Source organism: Vipera berus (assembly GCF_964194415.1).
Source record: "Vipera berus genome assembly, chromosome: 4".
In the NCBI taxonomy this organism is placed as follows: domain Eukaryota; kingdom Metazoa; phylum Chordata; class Lepidosauria; order Squamata; family Viperidae; genus Vipera; species Vipera berus.
Genome location: NC_138206.1, coordinates 99,544,467 through 99,565,804, shown reverse-complemented (window position 1 = coordinate 99,565,804; position 21,338 = coordinate 99,544,467). Strand labels below are relative to the sequence as shown.

Sequence of the window (21,338 nt, the reverse complement as noted above, 5' to 3'; positions counted from 1 at the left end):
TCCTGATTCCAAAGGTTACCCCCAAATAGAAATACACATAGTTTCCATTTTATAGACCTTAGCAATTCAGAGTTTTCACTTTTTCACAGAGTTTCAACAAATTTAATTATGCCGGGGTGTCAAACTCGCAATGTCACATGTTGCAATGTATCGTGACTTTTTTGCAATGGGATGGGCACAGTGTTGCCATGATGCATCTGGCTGGCAGTTTGACATCCCTGCATTATGCGAAAACAGCTCAATTGAGAAGTCCATAAAGCTGGGAAAGGAGAAGAAAAGGATGGTCAGTATTAAGGTGAATGGGCTCAATCACAGCAGCAATAAGTACCCAACTGGAAGAACTAAAGGACTAGATTGGGGATAGATTACCCTGGAGGTTCAAATGGTTGTTAAAGAACTGATTCTGACTTAATAACACACATCGCTTCTCTTAATATCAGGCAAAAATCTATCAAAACAACTATGGTTTCTTGCTCTTGAGCAAAGTTATTGTCCATCTAACTCACCAGTCAAATCCAGTGCACTCTTCTATCCAACAATATATATAAGTTCACTGAATGACATTAGTATTTTGAGTTATATCCCACATTTCATTCAAAAGTTCAAAACAACACACATCACACTCTTCTTCACAAAAACCAAATGATGGAGTTTGAGCCAAAGGGAAGTGGTTGGTTCAGACCTCCAAGGAGTTTTCATGGCTGATGACAGATTTGAACCTTGGTCTCTTCAATGTCAGTCCAATATTTAAATGTAATGCTATTCACAGTAACAAGTATGCTCCTGAGACCCAAGAGCTCTATCCCCCTACCCTTGTTAGGGAAACAGCTACCAGAATAACTGGCAGAAGTAACTTCCTGCTTCTCTGAGCTGGTAAGCAGAAGGCAATTTCCCATGGTCCTATAGGTTTGCTCAGTGCTTCATTCTTCTATCACAAAAGAAAGGTTTAAGCGAGCCTATCCTAGTGACACTTACGCAGGACCAAGTCTTGTTGCCTTGGAGGCCACTAGTGATTCCCCATCTCTTCTGCTAAAGATGTCAGGCTGTGGTTGAGGAGGGACACAACTCTGAAGCTTTTTTATCATCATAAAAATATGTGTGTTCAATTAGGAGTGACTAAAGTCTCAGATGAATACTGTCAGCAATTGAAAAGTTATCTTCCTCCTTCAAGCAGGCTATGAGAAAAAATTGCTCAGACATAAACCTTAGTTACAAAAGAAGGCTCAGAGAGACACTGATCTTACTTATGTTCTGCATTAAAGAGGTTTACCTTTGGTTTAATTCAGTGTTGGAAGGAAAATGACACCAGTTCCAAATCTGAACGGCTCTATCTTTGTATAACTGGAAGAATTAATCAACAATGCACTTTAGTTTTGCTACCTCTTTTGTGCCAATCTTCACACAGTTCTCATTATTCTTCTAAATAGATGTAGAATAAAGGAAAATATTAGCATATTTCTGCTTTTGAACTCATGCTATAGATTACAAGAATGTTGCATATTTTTCTGTTGCTATAGAGACATCTTATAAAATATTAGTAATGCATAGGAAAATCAAATCAGTTTGTTGGCAAATACAACCCAAACCAGGTTTTAGTTAGTTCATGTTTTAGGGAAGTAGAAAATTCTGACCTATGATTGAAATAAATTGTGAATGATTGATGTTTTTCTCATTTCGGCCAACTCATTTCACAGGGAAAATCTTATCTTACAGAGGGATATGAAGAACTGATTTTTTAGTACCAAGTTTCTAAAAGCATAGATAAAAAGTTATCCAAAACTTGGATAAAGCAATTCCTACTTTTTTATTGTCTCTAGTTTTGCAAACATACACATTTAACAAACAAGAAGATAATGGAATAAAGACCTTTTTTATTAAATGTTTTTCCCCATGAGAACCAATATTATACTTCCAAATAAAACTACTTAATATGATCATTTGAAAAAAGTTACAAAGAGCGCTCTGAAGAGGTATATTGTTGTGGCTGCCAGTTTATTTGGGCACTTAAACATCTTCCTCAACAATCAAACAAAGTTGTGAAGTGAAAGAGAATTCAAATATTACAAGAAATCACTGCAGCCCAAGACATAAAGTTTTGGTATTTACTGAATAATCATATGAAATGAGTGCGAGAATTTTCTTTAAAAGGAACCAATCAACGGAGAGTCACAGACAAAAGGACATGACTGGCAGTGGTGATTTTTTTTACTAGACCAATTTTAAAAGAAACAGTTACCTTATCTTTCCAGATTTCATAGGTTTCTTGCCTATTAACTGCCAACTGAAACAGCTTAAACTGTATAAAACAATATTTTCATTGAGAAACAGATCATCAATTAATTATATATTGACGTTTAGTGTTTGGTCAGTTCTGAATTGTACCAGAATTTATTGCACTATTGAAAATACTCAAAAGCGAATATACTTTAAACATTTGTCATTATTATATAGTTTGTAATTAATAAATCATTTTGGAAGATAATAATCTCATGCTTTATCTATAATCTGTTTCACATAATGAAATCTCCTGCCTACAAATGATTTTGATCTACATCTGTTCTGATTTCATAGTCTGAAACATAAATCAATTAGCCGGTATACTAGATTGCCCATAATTGGTATTCTGTGCTTGTCTTTTAATTAACTTTTCTTGTTATTCCCAATATATAACAATTACAACAAATTAGTATATTGTATACCAATTACATACTCAAATAACAATTTGAGAACTTTATATGAAATTTCGCTACATTCCTTTTTCTGTGCATAATAAGTTATTACCATGCTTTAGGAATGTATTGCAGTAGCACAGATGAAAAAGAATTCCTTCTCAGTCTTTCCCATCACAGTTGGCGTAACGCTGAAGGCCACTATTCCGCCTTTCATGAAGATGAGACAGCTTGCTCCAAACAGAAACTTGATGGAAGTTAGCACTGAATGATCGCCCAAGGCGCGCATGTTGCTTCTTGGAGATGTTGTCTTCACTCTCAGATTTGGCTAAGCCCTGAGTTGGAGATGGAGGCTGTAGTTCTTGCTGAACATTTCCAAGTGGAAAGTTCCAAGGTCCAAACCGGTGCCAATTAAACCTCTGAAGAGCAATGATACAATGCAGATTCCCTCCTACCTAAAATGTATACAATGTTTGTTAAAATAACACTCTCAATATATTAAGAGCTAAGATTGCATCCATTTGAATTAATGCTTTGTGTTTTGCACTGCTTAGAATTCTTTACTGAATACAATCTGTGGTTACAATAAAACTGAAGAAGCTGAACTGAAGAAGTGGCAAAACATTTTCAAGGAAAAAAAAAACTAAGCCCAGTTGCCTTTTGGCAAAGGACCTTTGGGACAACTGTGACCTGGATGATTGAGATTTTCCAAAGACAGTTATAATAACAATTTATTCTATGTTAAGAGTTCAACATTATTTTAATTAGTAGGTTTGCATGTAATTCCTGATTTCAGAGTTTTGTGCTAATGTTTTTCAGTCCACATAGGACATCTTCTCATCATCTATTGTTGGTTCTAGGTATTTGAAAATCTAGTGATTTTTCCCCCAAAATGCAGCCCTGATTCATAAAATGCAGACTTGTGACATTAAATGATGATAGTGGATGATATATTTTAGAAGTCTTCCTATTCTGCCACCTCTTACAAAGTATTTGGCGCTCAAACACTTTTTTGCCCGGAAAAATGATGACTGGAAGCTTCGTCTGCTTCCAAATGGGGTGCTTGGAGATGGGAGCGAATCGCTTGGTTTCTAAGCACCCCATTCAAAAGCAGATGAAATTTCCAGTCTCTCTCTGGGCGAAAATTGTTTGGCGCCTATGGGGCGCTTGGGGCAGCTCCATCCTCTCCCCACCTGCCTTGCCTCATGGCGGTGGCACAGTGTGGCAGGCCATGTGGCCTCCTGCTATGACCGGCCACAGAAGTGAGCCGGTGGCATGTGGACTCCTGCTGGACGAGGCTTTTGGTGCCACCGCCACAAGGCGAGGCAGGTGTTGGGAAAAAATTAAGACATCCCCCCCAAAATAAGACCTACTGCCTCTTTTGGAGGTAAAAAAAAGACTGAGTCTTATCTTGGGGAAAACACAGTATTATGGACAGTCAATAAATCACTGAACCCATAGTTTTCACTCAAAAGAACAGACTCAAATTATCCTAGTTTGGACACATTAGGTGAAGACCTAGCTCTCTGGGAAAAATCTCTAATGCTGGAAAAGATGGAAGAATAGAGAAGAGGATGACCAGTAGCAAGTGGATGGATTCATTTATTATGGCAATGAATGCACCACTGGAAGACCACGTTAGGGATAGACTGACATGTGAGAAAATCTATCTAGTCACTAGGTGTTAAAAACGACTTGATGGCACATAATCAATAGTAGTGAATTTGCTGAACTGAAATCTTATTTTGGAAGCTCACTTGCCATGCAAAGATAATTCCTAAATGTGCGCTAGTGTGGGCTGTATCCAAAGGTAGCAATTCTTAGCAAAAGAAACTAATTAATAAATTAGATCACAGCAATTTATTCTTGTTGTGCTCAAAAGAATATGACATGTTAGTTTGAAATGGAGGAAGGGATAGATTAATGAAGCCATTTCTGTTTTTAACAGGTAGAAACATATTTTGTGAATGCAAAGTAATCTTCCCATAATTACTATCATGCAAGAATATCTAAATGTACTTTATGAATGCTACCTCCGGGCAAACATGCAGCTCTGCTTTAATATGAAGCACTTTTACCTTCTTTGTCTTCCGATACTGAAGACCTCTTTCCAAGTGCCTAATATCTAAGTATTCAGGATTCTGAGTGTTTAAATCTGTTACAATGTCTGTCCACCTACACAGTAAGATGGAAAGAAATTCACAAATACAAGAAAAATCTGGAGTACTGTGCTTACTAGTTAACCCTTGATAGACAAAAATTCACAGTTAAGTACAAGATCTAGCAAATAATGACATTTTTCCTGAAATGAAGCTAGGGGTTCTAGTCCTTTGATTCATTTAGTAAATAACACCACTTTACTATCTTCTTCTTTTTTTCACGAATTTCTTATTTTAGCTTTATATATGAAAAGCATGGGAAAGATTAATATAAATATCTAATTTGAAGAAATTCCAAAGCTTCCAAAGAGATGTGAAAGCTTCTATTCATACATTACCATCAAATATGCTTTTGATCTTGGTAGGAACCCCAAAAGTTCATTCTCAAAGATATTACAGGCCAGGCAGATTTATATAAGCAAGAATATAATGTGATTTTTAGAAATCCGGTTTAAAACCATATAGTTTACATTGAAATCGGTTTTTGAACTGTCTTTAGAAATAGAGTAGGCAATCTATGAAGCCATGTTAACTGTGGGTCTCATATTTCACATAATAGTTGCAATCAATAAACTTTCTGCTGGATAGTAAACATTTTTTCTGGACCAGTTGATATTTTTAATTACTTCAATCTAAAGAATGGTACCAAGTAGGTTTTATAAATAGACACCAAGTAGGTTTTATAATATATTATCTAAATGTTATCTGAATGTTTAGCAAATATTCATCTGGTCCAACCTCCTGCCCAGTTCAGGAATCTTTCTACCATTCCAGACAAATAACTGTCCAGTCATTTTTGGAAAACTAGCAGTGGAGCACTCATGACTTCAGGAGGCAGATTGATCCACTGCTTAATAGCTCCTACAGCCAGGAAATTATTATTTAAATTAAATTTCCACCCATTGGCATTATGTAAGTAAGCATTTATTTTACTGTACATGGCCTCTGTCTCAAATGCAAGATTCTGGGTGGTTTACTCTTGGGTGTTACGAAGAATACATCCACACTCTCTGCCCAGTGACATTCCTTCATATACTGGAAGAATTATACCACGTCTCCTCTTAATCATCACTTCTTTAGGTTAAACACACCAAGTTTCTTTAACTGCTTTTCATAGGACAAGCCCCAGTTCTCTCAACATACTTGTCACCTTTCTCTGCATTCTTTCCATATCCTCAAAATGTTGTTTTTTTATCATGGTGACCAAAACATGACATACTAAACCACCTATTTTCTTCCTGTGTATCTGCTTTTTTCCATGTTTGAATTCCAAACTTTACATTTCTCATAGGGCCAAATATTCAAGATCCTTTCAAATCTTGAATCTGAAGAATACTAGGACCACCACAGAACCCTAGGGTGCTCCACTGTGTACTTCGCCTCCATGTGGAAACAGACCAATTAAGGACCATGTATTGACTATTACTTGTTTAACCAGCTGTGAATCCATCCAACAGCAGGACCATCCATCCCATAACGATCTAGTTTATCGAGAATGGGCTATGATCTACTTACTGAAGTTTTGATATCTCTAGAAATGATTTCAGTTAATGTCAATATTAATAATGCAAATCTGGGAACTGAATTTAGGTATATAGCCAAAAGCAAATATAAAGAATTGTTTTCAAGTTTCAAAGTTTCAACAAACTAAACCATTTCATAGCATATAAAGCAAATGTCCATTTTCTTCCATTCCCGAGGTAAGTGTATTTTCCCCCTCAAAATCTGATTCTCAATACTTTCAGTTACAAGACGGATGCCAGACTAGCACTCATTTTGGGAGGTGGATGAAATATTAGCTGTCTAGCAATCTCAGCTAAAACATGCAAATCCCCAATTCTATTTCGGGATCTGTATCTTATACTTATTCATCTATCTAAATATCTTAAAAAATTATATGATCTTTTACGCAAACTTACTTTTTGCAGTGAATAGTGGGGTGTTTTCTGCTTGGCTCTCCAATGAGTATCCAGTATTCTACATCTTGCTGTAAGAGACATCCTCTGATGCACAAAAAAGATAGACAAATGTTTATCATAATAAACTTTATAAACAAACAATTTAACTTGTCACTGGCCAAAATGAATAATTAGTTGTTGCATCGTAACATAAAATATATTAAATATGACTAAAATATATATTTTAATGTCTATGACCTTCATCTTTAGAAGAAACAAAAATATCTACTGCTCCTAGTGTTTCATAATATATGAAATATTTGCAAACTTAACCCAGACTGCTCTGTATCCTTAGACAGCATGTTATTTATGTGTAAAATTAAAATAACAAATATATTCTTCGAGAGATTGACATTTCAGCAATTGTACCCCTTCTCTAGATATTTCTGTACAGACAGAAACATGTCTGCTCTAGAATTCATCTTTATTCCTACTCAGAAAGATGGCAGTAGCTGTTTCTGCAGTAGGCTGGATTCAATGGCTTTTAAGTTCTTTTCAATTCCCTAATTTCCTTCAGTGAATTAGGGCTAATTTTTATTTTAGTATAAATGCAAAAAACATACATACAATATAATGCTTTATAATCTCTGTAGAAACAGTGTTTTCTGCCCCTTTAATCAGTTAAAGGTCAAAAGAAATGTAAAATCCATTCATTTGTACTTTTAAGGAAAGAATAGCAATTCCCACCAATGCGGGTTCATGCAAACCAGTACATCTACTTTTAGTAGAAGTCAAACTAATGAAATTGGATTGATTTACCTAATGAAAAAACAAAAACAAAATTTCCATACGGTTTCATTTAAAAAAAATAAAGTTCAAGGATTTTTATTGAAGACTTTAAAAGGCTATTCTTCCAAATGAAAGAAGCAAGACTCATATCAAATGCAACATGAGTTAGACACTTAGGATACAGCTGAAATAAAGATAGAAATCAATGCATTTATCATACAAATTAATGGTCTTTCAGACTTGTTTGGTGATAAGCAGGTTTATCCAGAGTACTGCATCAGAGACAGTTCTTGTAGAACAAGACTTGCAGTTTAAATTAATATTGCTTCCATTTTGGAAAACTATCTGAAAAAATATTGCCATCTAGCGACTGTTAATGCTGATTTAACCAAACCCACATAATTGTACTATATGATTCTACATCCCATGTATGCTGATAAAGCTATAATGTTAATATGAGCAATTAAAGGTTCACTTTTTGTAAGATGATTGCAGGTGTGTTGGTGCCACTGATGAAATCAAGTAGATTTTGAGGGTCTTACTTATATGCTTTACTTGGCTTTATTGGAGTTGCTTCAAATCCAATTGGACAAAAATAATGATTTTGGCAATGATAAATATATGCCATTGATTCATCTCGCAGCCCTTGTGTTAATTTTGTTAAAGCTCCTGAAGCTACAAATTAAAAAGAAATTAAAACATTACAAAGGTATTTTATTAAATATTAAGACACACACTTTTAAATATTCCTTTAAAAAATTACATGTAATTTTAAAAAATTACCATCTGTAATCAATATAAAATAATGCAAATATGTTATATGATAGGATAATATAGGACAGGATAGGACAGAATAGAATAGAATGCAAAATAATGTAGTAACCTATAGGTCAGGGGTCCCAAACCCCTGATCCGTGATATGGCACCAGTCCGTAGCATGCCAGAAACAGGGCCGCGCAAACAAGCGAGGCCCCATCCATGGGATGCAGGTAGCAGGTAAAATCATGCCTCTTCCGGTTTATGGAAACATCTCTCTCCAAAGAACAAGTCCTTGGTACCCAAAAGATTGGCAGCCACTGATATAGGTAGTCCTTGCTTAGTGACTGTTGAAAAATTAACTTTATGACCAATGGCTGCATTTTCACCTTTGCACTGTTCCTTAGACATTTGATCACTATTAGAATCAATATGCATTGTCCTGTGCTTGATCTATTTTCTCTTCCCCCTCCCCCCGCTTGCAGAGTGCAAAGATTGGATAAGAAGGGATTATATAGCGAATAAACAAGCACACGATGGGGAGTACACATTGAAAGCAATGCACTGGCACCCGCAGCCACAAGTCACTGGTTGCGTAGCATGCTTAATGCCAGGGCATGACTTACAATGTATATTCCACATTGGGTGCCTGCTTACTCTCTTATCGTCCCTTCCTCTCCAATGAAGGTAAATACAAATATTAGCTGCCTTCTTGCTAATTGTCCCTGCAACGGGGTCAGCATTCCAAAGAGGGGTGGGGGAAAGGAAAATACAATTACTTGATTTCCCATTTAGCAACTACCTGCAATTTAAACCCTTTTCAAACAAAAAACTTGGTTATTTAGAAGCAAATGCTTGTCCTGCCAGAAAAATTCAAGTGAGTTGCAATATCCACAACTAAAGTGGGCGGAGGGTGCAGATGTGGCTCCATCTCTCCATTGCCACTGTTATCCAACTCTCCTTTCCTGAGGTGAGGAACTCTGGTAACAGATGTTCAGAGGAAACAAGTCAAAGAAATTAACAGTGGCCTTTTATCCATATTCAGCTAGCAATTGGGAACACAAAATCCCAGAAAAAGTACAGTATATCAATTATTTTTTAAAATTCAAAAATAAACATGAAACCAACTGTGAAAAATAAACAAACCCCACACCTATTTCGTTCTGCTCATTTAACAGCTGCAAAGAATTACCCATGTCATTAAAACTGCCTTCTTACCAGTTTCTCCAGCAGTCTTGTACTTCCCGTGAGGTTTATAGAGAAAATAGGAACATCCTTTTACATGGAAATAATCATTAATTTGTCTGAACCATCTGAAAAGTACAAAGTGCAGAACTGTGTGGTTTAAATGTAAATTAGCAATTAAACAATAAAAAAGCATTTCTCCTGTCACACACATATGACATGGCTAATATTTCCACTATTCCTTAGTCAGATATATAGAACAATTATAATCCCTGTTCATACATGCGTATTTGGGACTGCAATCTGTGTTTGTTTTAAAGTATTTCTTCTTAGAGATCTAATACTAATAAGTTAATAAACATATTGACCTTAAATACCCTTGATTTGAATTATGGGCACATTTGTTTCTCATTTTGAAGATTAACACTCCCAAATTCAGACATTCTTTTCTTCTGATTTCACTCTAGAACGCCCTCTTTCAAACATTTTTCTGATCTCCATGTTTCCTTTGTTTAGCCAAAGTACTTTATAATCCTAAATACTTCCCTTTCCCTTTTGCCCTATTCCTCTCACAAAAATAATTCTATCAAAGACAATCAAGGTTTGTTGCCTTTTTTCTATATGGCTCAAATGCCATGTATCAAAAGCATTACTACTACTAGTACTACATTACTACTGCTTATAGATTTGTAGAATTTATTGTGTTTAAAACAGTCTATGGGTAATTCTCGACTTATAACAGTTCTTTGGTGTCTGTTCAAAGTTACAACAGGACTGAAAGAAGTGACTTATGACCGTTTTTCACACGACCGCTGTAGCATCCCCATGGTCATGTGATCAAAATTCATACGCTTGGCAACTGATTCACATTTATGACGGTTGCAATGTCCCAAGGTCATATGACCAGCTTTTGCGACAAGCAAAGTCAATGGGGAATCCAGATTCACTTTACAACCATTTACTAACTTAACAACGGCAGTGATTCACTTAACAACTGTGGCAAAAAAGTAAAATGGGGACTCACTTAACAAATGTTTCACTCAGCAACAGAAATTTTGGGCTCAATTGTTGTAAAGCGAGGACTATCTGCATTAAGGTTGTTTCTGTTTATCTACAATTCTACACATGGTTTCCTAGAAATAAGCTAATGAACATGCTATATAATGACAAGCTCAATTTTCTTTTCCAGAAAAAACATTACGCTTTATACAAATAGAGAGATGCATACTCCCTATGTACAGTACATTCCACATTTAGGAGAACAAGACAGTTCAAGAACAGTGTTTTTACCTCATTAATGTAGTATTTCCAGTAAATGGACCAAATCTTATTTCTTCAAAAGGTGGTTGAATGCCCAATATGTGCAAAGCCTCTTCTTGAGTAATAGGTGGTAAACTGGATTTAGAAATTAAAAAGTTCAGAATATAAGCAACTGTAGAAAACAAAGATTAAGTTGCATCTTAAGTACACTAAATGGCAATGAAAGCGTCACTAGATTCCCAAAAGAACACATTGAATATACTGAAGAATAACTTACTTTCCAGTTCCCATTGTGCTATATAGGAAATTCCAGCAAGAGACTAGAGAGGAAATCCCACAGGAAGTCTTATATTGGGGGCGACTTATGCAGTACCTTTAAAACAAATTTTTCATAGGCAAATTTTCATATGCTGTAATGAAAACCAGAAGGCTTAAAGCAGTTGCACTTCAATGCACCTCAATTTCCTTCCCAAAAATGTCTTCAGCCCTTGCCATCATAGCACTTAGATGCCATAGTATTAAAACCAAAAAAAGTACAACCCCCTCCAATTATTAAAAAACCCCTTATTTAACAAGTATTAAAGTATTCAGCCAGACAGAACTATAGCAATACTAATGTTTTCAAATACTACCATCTCCGGAGATCTAACACTTTCCGTGGCTTTATTTCTTCAAGGGTGTAATGCTGTGGGCATTCCCTGTTTTGTTTAGTTTTTTTATCTGCAACTGTTTTCTTGCTTTCCTGTTTCTTCATGTTGCCTGTAAATAAATAAATAAATTCTAAATATTTAGGATATTAAAGCTTATGCTTAACCCCTCTTCCTCAAAATATTTTTTCCAGTTCAGTTCTGACTAATTACATATCCTTTTTCAGCATATTCAGTGCCTCCATATGTTCCATGATATTGTATAATTATGTTTACCCTGTAATAGTCACCCTTTCTTCCTTCTACTGGGTCTTCTATTGTCAAATGTGACTCTGAAAGCTCTTTGGGACATGACTTTATTATTTAAAATGCCATAAATTTAGAAGGTGCAGTTTAAGGCAACCATTTCTCTTTTACTTTTGAGGTCATGTACAAATGGGACACGGTGGCTCAGTGGGTTAGGACGCTGAGCTTGTCAATCAGAAGGTCGGCAGTTTGGCGGGTCGAATCCAAAGTGCCGCATAACAGAGTGAGCGCCTGTCACTCGTCCCAGCTTCTGCTGACCTAGCAGTTTGAAAGCACGTAAAAATGCAAGTAGAAAAATAGGGACCACTACGGTGGGAAGGTAACAGCATTCCGTGTGCCTCTGGCGTCTAGTCATGCCGGCCACATGACCATGGAGACATTCTCGGACAAGCGCTGGCTCTTTGGCTTTGAAACGGAGATGAGCACCGGCCCCTAGTGTCAGAAACGACTAGCACGCATGTGCGGGGGAACCTTTACCTTTACAAATGGTGACTTGCATATGCTGCCAATTTTATTGGATTGCAAAGTCCTATTTTATTTTTATACTGCTTTAAGGATTTGAGGAACTTTAGTACTAGAATCATAGCAATATTATTTTCTATCTAAGTAGTAAGCTGATAATGCTAGGAATAGGAAAGAAAATCTAATTCTCCATGAACACTGCAGTTGAAAATGAATGGTATGTAAATTAATAAAGTTCGAGATATGATTTTGGCAAATTAAAAATACTTTTATTTATACAACTACAGTTGTTTCTTAAACATTGAAACTCTAATAGTACCCAATGTATAAATGTTGTAAATGTGCAACAAAACAGCAGGATAAAAAATATTTTCATTTATTAGAATAAGAAAGATGATTTAGATGCTTAAATAAAATGACAAATGTACCTGCTCGGTTTTTCAAATCTGGGGATGTATCACTGAATTCAGACTTATCAATTTCCCATGCCAATGGCAGTTTTCCAAGACTAATAGATAAACTTTCCAGATTAGAATCATCGTTGTAAACTACATCCGAAGGTCCAGTTCGAACACTAATAAAACCAGAATTATTTCCATCATTTAAGGCAGCACTGTCTTGTAAGCAGGCACTAACTGTAGCACTTGGGCTTTTGCAAATAGATGTTACCTGATTTAAAAAAGCATAGTCCGAACAAATGGTATAAAACTTTTCTCGGGTGTGAGTCACAGGGCATCCCCATGGATAATGCCTGTCCCCACCAGAACTCAGAGATGCACCTGAGGTACCTGGGGCACAAAATGATGTTATAGTACCATGAAGATTAACTTCTGAATTCTTCCTTCCAGTTTTGAGCCCATTTTCTTCAGAATCACTCTCCAATTGAGAGTCTTCGATGTTAGGCATTGAATGATCTGTAATCTGTTTTTTCCAGACGAGGAAGGTACATCAAATGATTCTTGCACACTCAAACACAATTTACACTTTTTCAAGATTTTCAAAATACATTTCAAATTTCCTGAAATGAAAAAGAAAACATCTTTTTAGCTAATAATCCAAAGTTAAAAAAAAATCTAACAAAAACGTAGGGCTTGTCCACATCAGTTTTTTTAACTTCAATGTTACATGTTTTGAAAGAAAAAACTTATATAAGCATTTCAGGGTCAACTAAGAAGATGCAAAAGTCAAGGGAAGATTTCTATTTAATTGTTTAAATTGCTTTAAACCAACTGAAAGTACAACACCTCCCTAATTTATCAATGAGGGCCTAAAGTTCTTCAGATGAAACTCTTCCTTAGCTCAGTGATCCCCAAACTTTTGGGCACCAGGGACCAGTTCCATGGAGAGAGGCTTTTCTGCGGACCAGAGGGGGCATGGCTTCATGTGCTTCCTGCATCCCGCAGATGGGGCTTCACTTGTCTGCGTGCCTGGTTTCTGGCATGCCGTGGCCCGGTGCCGGTCCATAGACCAGGAGTTGGGGACCCCTGCCTTAACTGATCCAACAATTAGGCAAGGAGGGTGGCTAACTTTTTTCAATGATGGTGCTCAGGTCTGTGTGATAACATTGCTTAATGGTCCTGGAAGGTCTGCCCACAGATGCAAGGCTGTCCAAGTTACATAATTATAAATGGTTAGTGCCAGAACTAGTATTTTTACTGATGCCAGATAGAGGAACTCAATTACAATAGCAACGGGTATCCTGATGGAAGATCCAGACGACTGTATATGGATGTTGTTGCCAAGGATTGAAAGCAACCTGATAACACATAATCAATCAATCAATCAAAAGTTAGTATGATTTCAAACAAGTACTCTTGCACTAAATTAAGAACTTTTTAATAAAAAAGCTAATTTAACAGTGACCATTCAAACAGGTTCATAAAAGTCAACATTTTTCATACCTTACTTACTAGTTTTAATTATGTATAACGTTTTCTCACAGGTTTGTCATAAAGTAGCAAAGAAAATAGCATTTATACCCTATTAATTGACAAAGTACATGAACAAAAATTTCAGTGCAGCCACAATAACACGATGCATATCATTGTGCAAATGATGCACAGGAGGTTCATTTGCTTCAGTTATATAACATTACATAATTTGGTCCATGGCGTTCATGGCATCACTCATTCAGTTTGTGGACTCCTATGGCAGCCTGTCAGATGCTTTTGTGAAGCTGATAAGTAGAGTGTGAAGGCCGTATCTTTCCAGTTTACCTCAAGCAAATGACACAAGATTAGATAGTTCTGAATTCAGAAATCCTATATGGCATGTCAGGTACAAATAGAACCCTTCCAACTCCAGAAGCATTACACAAAAAGTCATTTTAAAGTGACCTATTAAAAGACATATAAGTCACCACCTTTTCATCTTAAAATAAATCTCAAGATTTAAAGCATACATGGAAAAATATTTCATTTTGTGCACCACATGTCCTACACTTTAATTAATACAAAGGGATATTTTCTCCTACATCCCACTAATATTTTATCAGCTTTTAACACATATCCTTCCCACCCATTATTTAAGTTTAAAATGCCCTAAATGCTTTCAGATCAGACTTCTTCCAACTTGTGCTCAAGAGGTTAGGAGTTCTAAGTATTTTGATTCAAACACATTTAAAAGGTATCAGAATCGGATGGCTGTTTTTGATCCTTTCACTAATTTTGCAAGCTTTATTAAATCCTCTTAAAATACTGTGCAGTTTGAAAAGCAAAGCTAAGTGTTCAGAAGCCACCCAGTTTAACACTGCATGTCTAGACAAACAAAAAGGGACTATAGATAATATTCTATAGTAGAATTAACAAAGGACTATGGTTTCTAATTAGAACAGTCAACAGTCTATCAGATCCAGGATTTTATTTTCAAACATACAGATGCCAATGAACATCCCCCTAAATGAGACCACAAAAATTATTAGCCTACAAAAAGGCAAGTCACTTTTTAGGATAGCAACAGGGCCTGCCTATTTATCAGCCATCATCCCGATCCTTCCCCTAAGCATACTGTCAAAGGAGTAAAATAATCCAATTTATCCTCCACCCTGCTGCTATGTTTTTGTAGTAGATCATGCAATTGAAATTCAACACTACCAATGAATTGGAATGGAAGTAATGGCTTCTTCAACTGCATATTCCAAAAGTGGCACCCACCAAACGTTTTGTACTCCAATGGGAGAGGGTGCATGTGTGCATGGCTGTCCAGGATGTGGCTGACTCTCCTCTCCCAGCCTTTTCTCATGGTTGGCAATGCCGGCTGTGTTGTTGAAAACTGTGGCAGAGCCACACCTTGAGGGCCATATGTTGTGCAATTACGCTGTTGTATTGTGCCTGTATTTCCTCTGCAAGGTGTATTCCCGTTATTCAAGGAGGCTCCCTCGATATACTTTAAGATTCTCCCTGAAACGCATCCACGCCCTTCCGTAACACCTCTATCCACCTTTGGTTACATCCCAGGTATCTGATCCCGCAAAAAAATGAAGAAACACAAGAAATTCGTCTGTCCTTACTTGCTCCAGGCGCTCGCCTGTTTCTCTTCTCCTTCCTTTCTGCTGAAGATCTTCTATGTAGGATTATGGCGCCTATCTATACCACTGTCCATCTTTACCTGCTCGCTAACGGCAATAGCCTTTCCAATTTGTGCAAGTAGGCGCGCGTGCGCATCACCGCGCTCTCACCTACGCGCGCGCGCGCGCTCTCTCCCTAAACCACGCCCCTTCCCCTAGAGTGGCTATGGTGCATCTCGATTGGCATCCCGTGCAAGAGTCAGAGGAGTGACGCGCGTTGGGCCGCTTGCGAATTACCTTGCTTGTCCTTCTGACGCGTGCCGAAAAGTCGGAACCTGGCTTGGTTTCGGCTTGTGGGAAAAGGGAGTCCATACGTAAAGCAAGGAGTCTCCAACCTTAGTCAACTGTCAGACTTGTGGACTTCAACTCCCAGAATTCCTCAGCCAGCCATGCTTGGGCTATGTTGACAAGGTTGGAGACTCCTAATGTAAAGGATTTCCCGCCTTGCTTATCCTCGAGTGATGATCGGTGCTTCTCGGGTGGGACGTAACCGGTCATTGCCGGAAGCTGAATGGCAAGAATCGTTTATTTGGGGCGTGTAGAAATGTTGTTAATCAGTACTATGTGTGAATACAATTAGAATGCGGTAGGATCGATTGAAGGTCCGGATGCTGCAGTGTTGTCTAGAAAAAAAAATCAGTTTAGAGGGTTTTTAGGATGCATTTTACACTTTTTTTTAGCACGATCCTCTTTGTGGCTGCTTGAAAAATGGCTAATTTAGTGCTCCCAAATCAGGATAAGATTATAGCTGAACAGTCAAGGAGAAGCTGGAGAGAGAAGGTAATACGGATCGTAATACGTTTTTCAACCATTATATTCTTTGTTAAATATATTCTTCAACCTGGTGAACGCCATGTTTCCTAGTCTGCAAGCAATGCAAAACTTGGTGGTAAGATGCAAACACTGTAGTCTTTTGTAAGATCTTGCAAATATGCTTTTAATTTAAAACGCAAATTACATCAAGCATGTGGGGCCGTGTGTCTCTGTCCCTTATATACTTTAGAATGATAAACTAAATCATCATGGGATTCTCTAGCATCTCTTACAGTGCAAACGATTGGGAGCTTTTAAGCAGTAAGATGCTTTTTGGCATATTTAAAGTGCTATTTTTTAAAAAAAAAATATCTGATTTTCCTCCATTCCACAATTTAGCTAGTTTATACACTGTTCCAAATTTCCGGATACCTTTGGACTACATTTCCCAGCATTACTGATGAACCTGGGAAGTGGCTCCCATGTGATTTTTCATTCGGAAGAAGTTTTGTTGGACCAATGATCCTATTCCTTTCCCTTCTCCACCCCTTTGGGCTTGGCAGTAATTGTAAGATGTTACTGAAGAAAAAAGAGTAAAGGCTGCACAGGCAAAACAAAGGAAATAGGACATAGTTGCTCATTTCCCTCTCTTTCTCCAAAGTCATCCAGAGCAAAACCAGACATTCACTTCTAGATTTTTAAAGAAGTTGAAATGATTGGATAGGAATTTTTAAAAGAACGCTTGGGAGTATTGGAGCGTGCATTTTAAGAAAGCATCAGAAAATGATGTGTGACTGAGGAAATACTTCGAAAGAACCACATTGTGCGTACTTCTGCTCATTTTTACCTAAAAAGAGCAAATACTCCTGGCTCCCCGCTCCTCTGCCTCTGCATTTGGTTTGCTTTGTTTCTTAAAAGGAAATCCTGTAAATGTTTAGCATTTGGTTGACTTGCTTTTTACCTCTGGGGACAATCGCTGTAGTATGTGAATCACTTTATGGAACCCAGTTAAGTCCGGAAAGAAGTTTACTATGGGGACCTGGACTGAGGGCAGGAGTTGTTCTTCCTGCTCGCTATTTTTATATCCAGGCTGTGGACACTGAAGGGAAGAGGTAAGCACAGTTTCTCTAGATAACGGCTTTTTAAATTATGGAGAGATATAGGAAAGAGTCTGTAAAATAATTTGGGGTTAATATGATTTCATAGAGACCTGCGAGTGACAATGTGGTAGGGCTCTTTTTTTCTTTTGTAGCTTAACAATCGTACATCTCTTTACTTCACTCCAGCTTTTGTGTTCGTATAGTTACCTAAATGTGTGTACAGCTAGTGCTCGACTTACGACTACAATTGAGTTCCAAATGTTCTGTTGTTAAATGGGACATTTTTAAAGTAAATGTTGCTCCCTTTTGCCACCTTTCTTGCCACAGTTGTTAGGTGAGTCACTGCAGTTGATAAGTTAGTAACCTGGTTGTTAAGTGAATCTGGATTTCCCCATTGACTTTGCTTGTCAGAAGGTCGCAAAAGGGGATCATGGGACCCCGGGTTGCTGCAATGGTCAGAAGTATGGACCAGTTGCCTAGCAACTGAATTTTGATCACATGATCATGTGGAGGCTGCAAAGATTGTAACTCTGAAAAATGGTCATAATTCACTTTTTTCAGTGCCGTTGTAACTTTTGAACGGTCACTAAATGAACTGTTGTATGTCGAGGACTACCTGTAGTATCTAAGATGCAAGGAATGAGATGATCCTGATATGTGTCCTAATTTAGGATTAGGAAATCATGGAAACGAATAAAGTTGCTTTTCTATTACAGGTATTCCTTGATTTACAACCACAATTGAGCCCAACATTTCTGTTAAGTGAGACATTTGCCAAGTGAGTTTTCCCCCCATTTTAGGATCTTTCCTGCCATATTTGTTAAGAGAATCACTGCACTTGTTAAATTAGTAACAGTTGTTAAGTGAATCTGGATTCCCCACTGACTTTGCTTGCCAGAAGGTCGCAAAAGGTGATCACGAGCCCAGGACACTGCAACCGTCATAAATGTGAGTCACTTGTCAATCATCTGAATTTTGATCACATGACCATGGGGCTGCTGTAATGGTTGTAATTGTGAAAAAGTCACAAGTCACTTTTTCAGTGATGTAACTTCGAACGGTCACTAAACGAACAGTTGTAAGTCGAAGACTACTTATATTGCACTTGCAATAAGTTACAAAGTAGTGAGCCAAAAGGATCAATACTGCAAACACTTTAAATAATTTATTTATTTACTTATTAAATTTGTTGCCTCTCATCTTACCACAAGGCAACTCGGCTAATGCCCAACTGAATGGCTGTAATTTTCTCTTTACCATAGATCCTTGCAGTTCCAAAGGTGAACTATAGTTTCATCAGTGCATAATTTTGCATGTATGTGTGTATGTGTGCATACATGCTTCCATTAAAACTACAGAATCTCATTTATTATTTTCTTAAATTAGTAATTTTGTAGCTTCACAGATGTGTGTTAATTTCATGATGTCTTCAACAGCCCCAAAACTTTGAGAAAATTTTTGGAATTCTTATTATTTCTGGTCTCAGTCCTAAGTGTAGATGATTTAAGTAGATGTTAGTTACTTATTGTTAGAAACTTTGCTGTTTTTAATCATTTAACAGTTGTACATGATGGGACTATAATCTTATATAATCTATTGTTTCCAGGGCATCCCTCCTTCATATATGGTTTGAATACTAGTGCTTTTTTTTAATCAGATACAGAAGATTTTTTTTGTATGAAATTATGGATGAGAAAACCTTTTCAGGAAAAAAAAATGCATTACTGAAATAATGTAGTTTAGCATTGTAGTTGATAGTGGAACTCTTCTACATTATCCTGAATCTTTAAAGGTAAATGCAGCTTCTGAAATATGCTTCCTGAAGTTATGAATTTCTCGGTTCTGGTGCTTTAAAGGGGGATTAGATAAATTGAAAAGGCCTACACATGATCATGATGGTGGTATGCATTCATTTAGTTTCATAGACAGTCTGTTTCTGAATAATAGATCTTGGAGACAACTGACAGCTTTTGAGATATCAAGGAAGACAGGATTCTGGGTTTTTCCTTGACAACAAAATGTTCAATTAAACCAAGCACATTCCCAAAGTCTAATATGAAACCATGCAATTGTACACCACCTTTAGGAATCCTATCCCACATATGACTTAGATTTATGTGTAACATTTTGTGTCATCATCACCACCATCATCATCATCATTATTGTAAGAGCTGTGATGGTGCACTGGTTAGAATACAGTACTGCAGGCTAATTCTGCTGACTGCCGACTGCTAGCAGTTCGAGTCTCACTGGTTCAAGGTTGACTCAGCTTTCCATCCTTCCGAGGTTGGTAAAATGAAGACCCAGATTGTTGGGGGCAATATGCTGACTCTGTAAACCGCCCAGAGAGGGCTGCAAAGCACTGTGAAGCGTTATATAAGTCTAAGTGCTATTGTTATTCACTAGGCCAGGGGTCAGCAACCTGAAACAGTGAAACAGCCACTCGGAACCGGTTCCCTCACAAAAGGAAAAACTGGGAGCCACAAAAAATGTGTGCGCATGCACGTACATGCACACATGTGCAGAACAGGGTTTGACTGAAGAGTGGAGACAAGGCAAGATATGCACCTACCCTGCATGTTTGAATTGATTGGTTGAAATTTTTTAGTCCCTTTTTTTTTTTGGACTGCACATGGCAGAGGACTGGGAGCCGCATGTGGCTCTGGAGCCGCGGGTTGCAGACCTGTGCAGGTTGCAGACCTGTGCAGACCTGTGCAGACCTGTGCACTAGGCCAATGAGCAGTATGAAATGAATATCCATTTTTAATAGGAAAGAAGGCATTTTAGGTTATCCTCAAAAAGTTATTTGATGTGATCTATTTTCAGTTGTATTATTCAGGCCTGGATCCAACAGTGAAAATGATTTTAGAATATGGATTTAATCTCTTTATAGAGGCTTTAGGCTTACAGAAGCTTTAGAGCTGTGTTTCTCCACCTGGGTGTCTAGCAAAGTGTGAATTTCAAAACTTACAATTGCCCAGGTGACATGGTCCTTGCTAAAAATTTTAATAGTTGAGGTCCATATATCTGGATTTTGCTATGTTTTTGAAACAATGGTATCTGCTTATTCTGAAATTTTAAGGTATTTGATTTCTATGTCAGAAATGTAGCCCCAGGGTATCACTTCTTGAATTGGGTTCTGAGGAAATGAAATTTCTGGGAAATAATACTCCCATGTAACACCTCTGCTCCGCGAGCTGCATTGGCTTCCAGTTGTCTTCCGGGTGAGATTCAAGGTGCTGGCGATGACCTATAAAGCCCTAAATGGCATGGGTCCGGGTTATTTACGGGAGTACCTTTTGCCGGCGTTAACTTCCCATCGTCCTGTGCGCTCCCACAGAGAGGGCCTCCACAGGGTGCCGTCGGTCAGGGAATGTCGACTGGCGGCCCCCAGGGGGAAAGCATTCTCTGTGGGCGCACCTGCCCTCTGGAATCAGCTCCCTGTTGAGCTCCGGATGGCTCCTGACCTTCGCTCTTTCCGCCGTGACCTGAAGACTTGGCTATTTGAACTTGCTGGCCTGGACTGAGGGACTGGGATTTTAGATTTTAAATTTTACATTTTACATTTTAGAACGTGTTTTATTGTCTAGGGCTACTTGGTTTAATTTATTTTAATTTTTGTATATTATGTGTTGTATATAGTGTTTTAATTGCCCTGTACACCGCCCCGAGTCCTTCAGGAGAGGGGCAGTATATAAATCCAAATAATAAATAAAAAATAAATAAAAGATCATGAGGAAGTTCAACAATAAAGTTGGATTGCTAATTTACTAGTCTTTTCTTGCAATG

General features: G+C 37.6%; 2 protein-coding genes across 5 annotated transcripts in view; one reads left to right on the top strand and one right to left on the bottom strand.

Annotated features, from left to right (window-relative positions):
- Positions 1-1,851: 1,851 nt before the first annotated feature.
- On the bottom strand, positions 1,852-15,764 carry BIVM (basic, immunoglobulin-like variable motif containing). Of its 2 annotated transcripts, XM_081327966.1 has the most exons (12): positions 15,640-15,737; positions 14,227-14,347; positions 13,815-13,887; positions 12,560-13,149; positions 11,349-11,475; positions 10,994-11,089; positions 10,747-10,851; positions 9,490-9,584; positions 8,058-8,190; positions 6,748-6,831; positions 4,748-4,844; positions 1,852-3,124 (listed from the first exon to the last, which is right to left on the bottom strand). In XM_081327966.1, exons 4-12 carry the CDS (start codon positions 13,035-13,037, stop codon positions 2,831-2,833), a joined length of 1,509 nt encoding a protein of 502 aa, XP_081184092.1. In that variant the 5' UTR covers positions 13,038-13,149; positions 13,815-13,887; positions 14,227-14,347; positions 15,640-15,737; the 3' UTR covers positions 1,852-2,830. The 2 variants fall into 2 exon arrangements, with proteins under 2 accessions (XP_081184092.1, XP_081184091.1); XM_081327965.1 differs by lacking the exons at positions 13,815-13,887; positions 14,227-14,347 and having other exon boundaries at positions 15,640-15,764.
- A 470-nt stretch (positions 15,765-16,234) lies between these two features.
- The window catches only part of POGLUT2 (protein O-glucosyltransferase 2), a 32,262-nt gene continuing 27,158 nt past the window's right edge, over positions 16,235-21,338 (top strand). For 2 of the 3 annotated variants that reach the window (XR_014026258.1, XR_014026259.1), the window contains exon 1: positions 16,235-17,561. Coding sequence is in view for 1 of the 3 variants with exons in the window: in XM_081326501.1 (XP_081182627.1) it covers positions 17,380-17,561 (182 nt within the window). In the remaining 2 variants the exon portion in view is untranslated. The remainder of the gene's footprint in view (positions 17,562-21,338) is intronic. The other variant, XM_081326501.1, reaches the window with a different exon arrangement.

Excerpts from the sequence above, each read along its gene's own strand:
- BIVM (XM_081327965.1), bottom strand. The coding sequence starts at position 13,037 with ATGCCTAACATCGAAGACTCTCAATTGGAGAGTGATTCTGAAGAAAAT. Across the intron at positions 11,476-12,559 it reads AGATTTGAAAAACCGAGCAG|GCAACATGAAGAAACAGGAA; the intron begins GTACATTTGTCA and ends ATTTATTTACAG. Across the intron at positions 3,125-4,747 it reads AGTATCGGAAGACAAAGAAG|GTAGGAGGGAATCTGCATTG; the intron begins GTAAAAGTGCTT and ends TATACATTTTAG.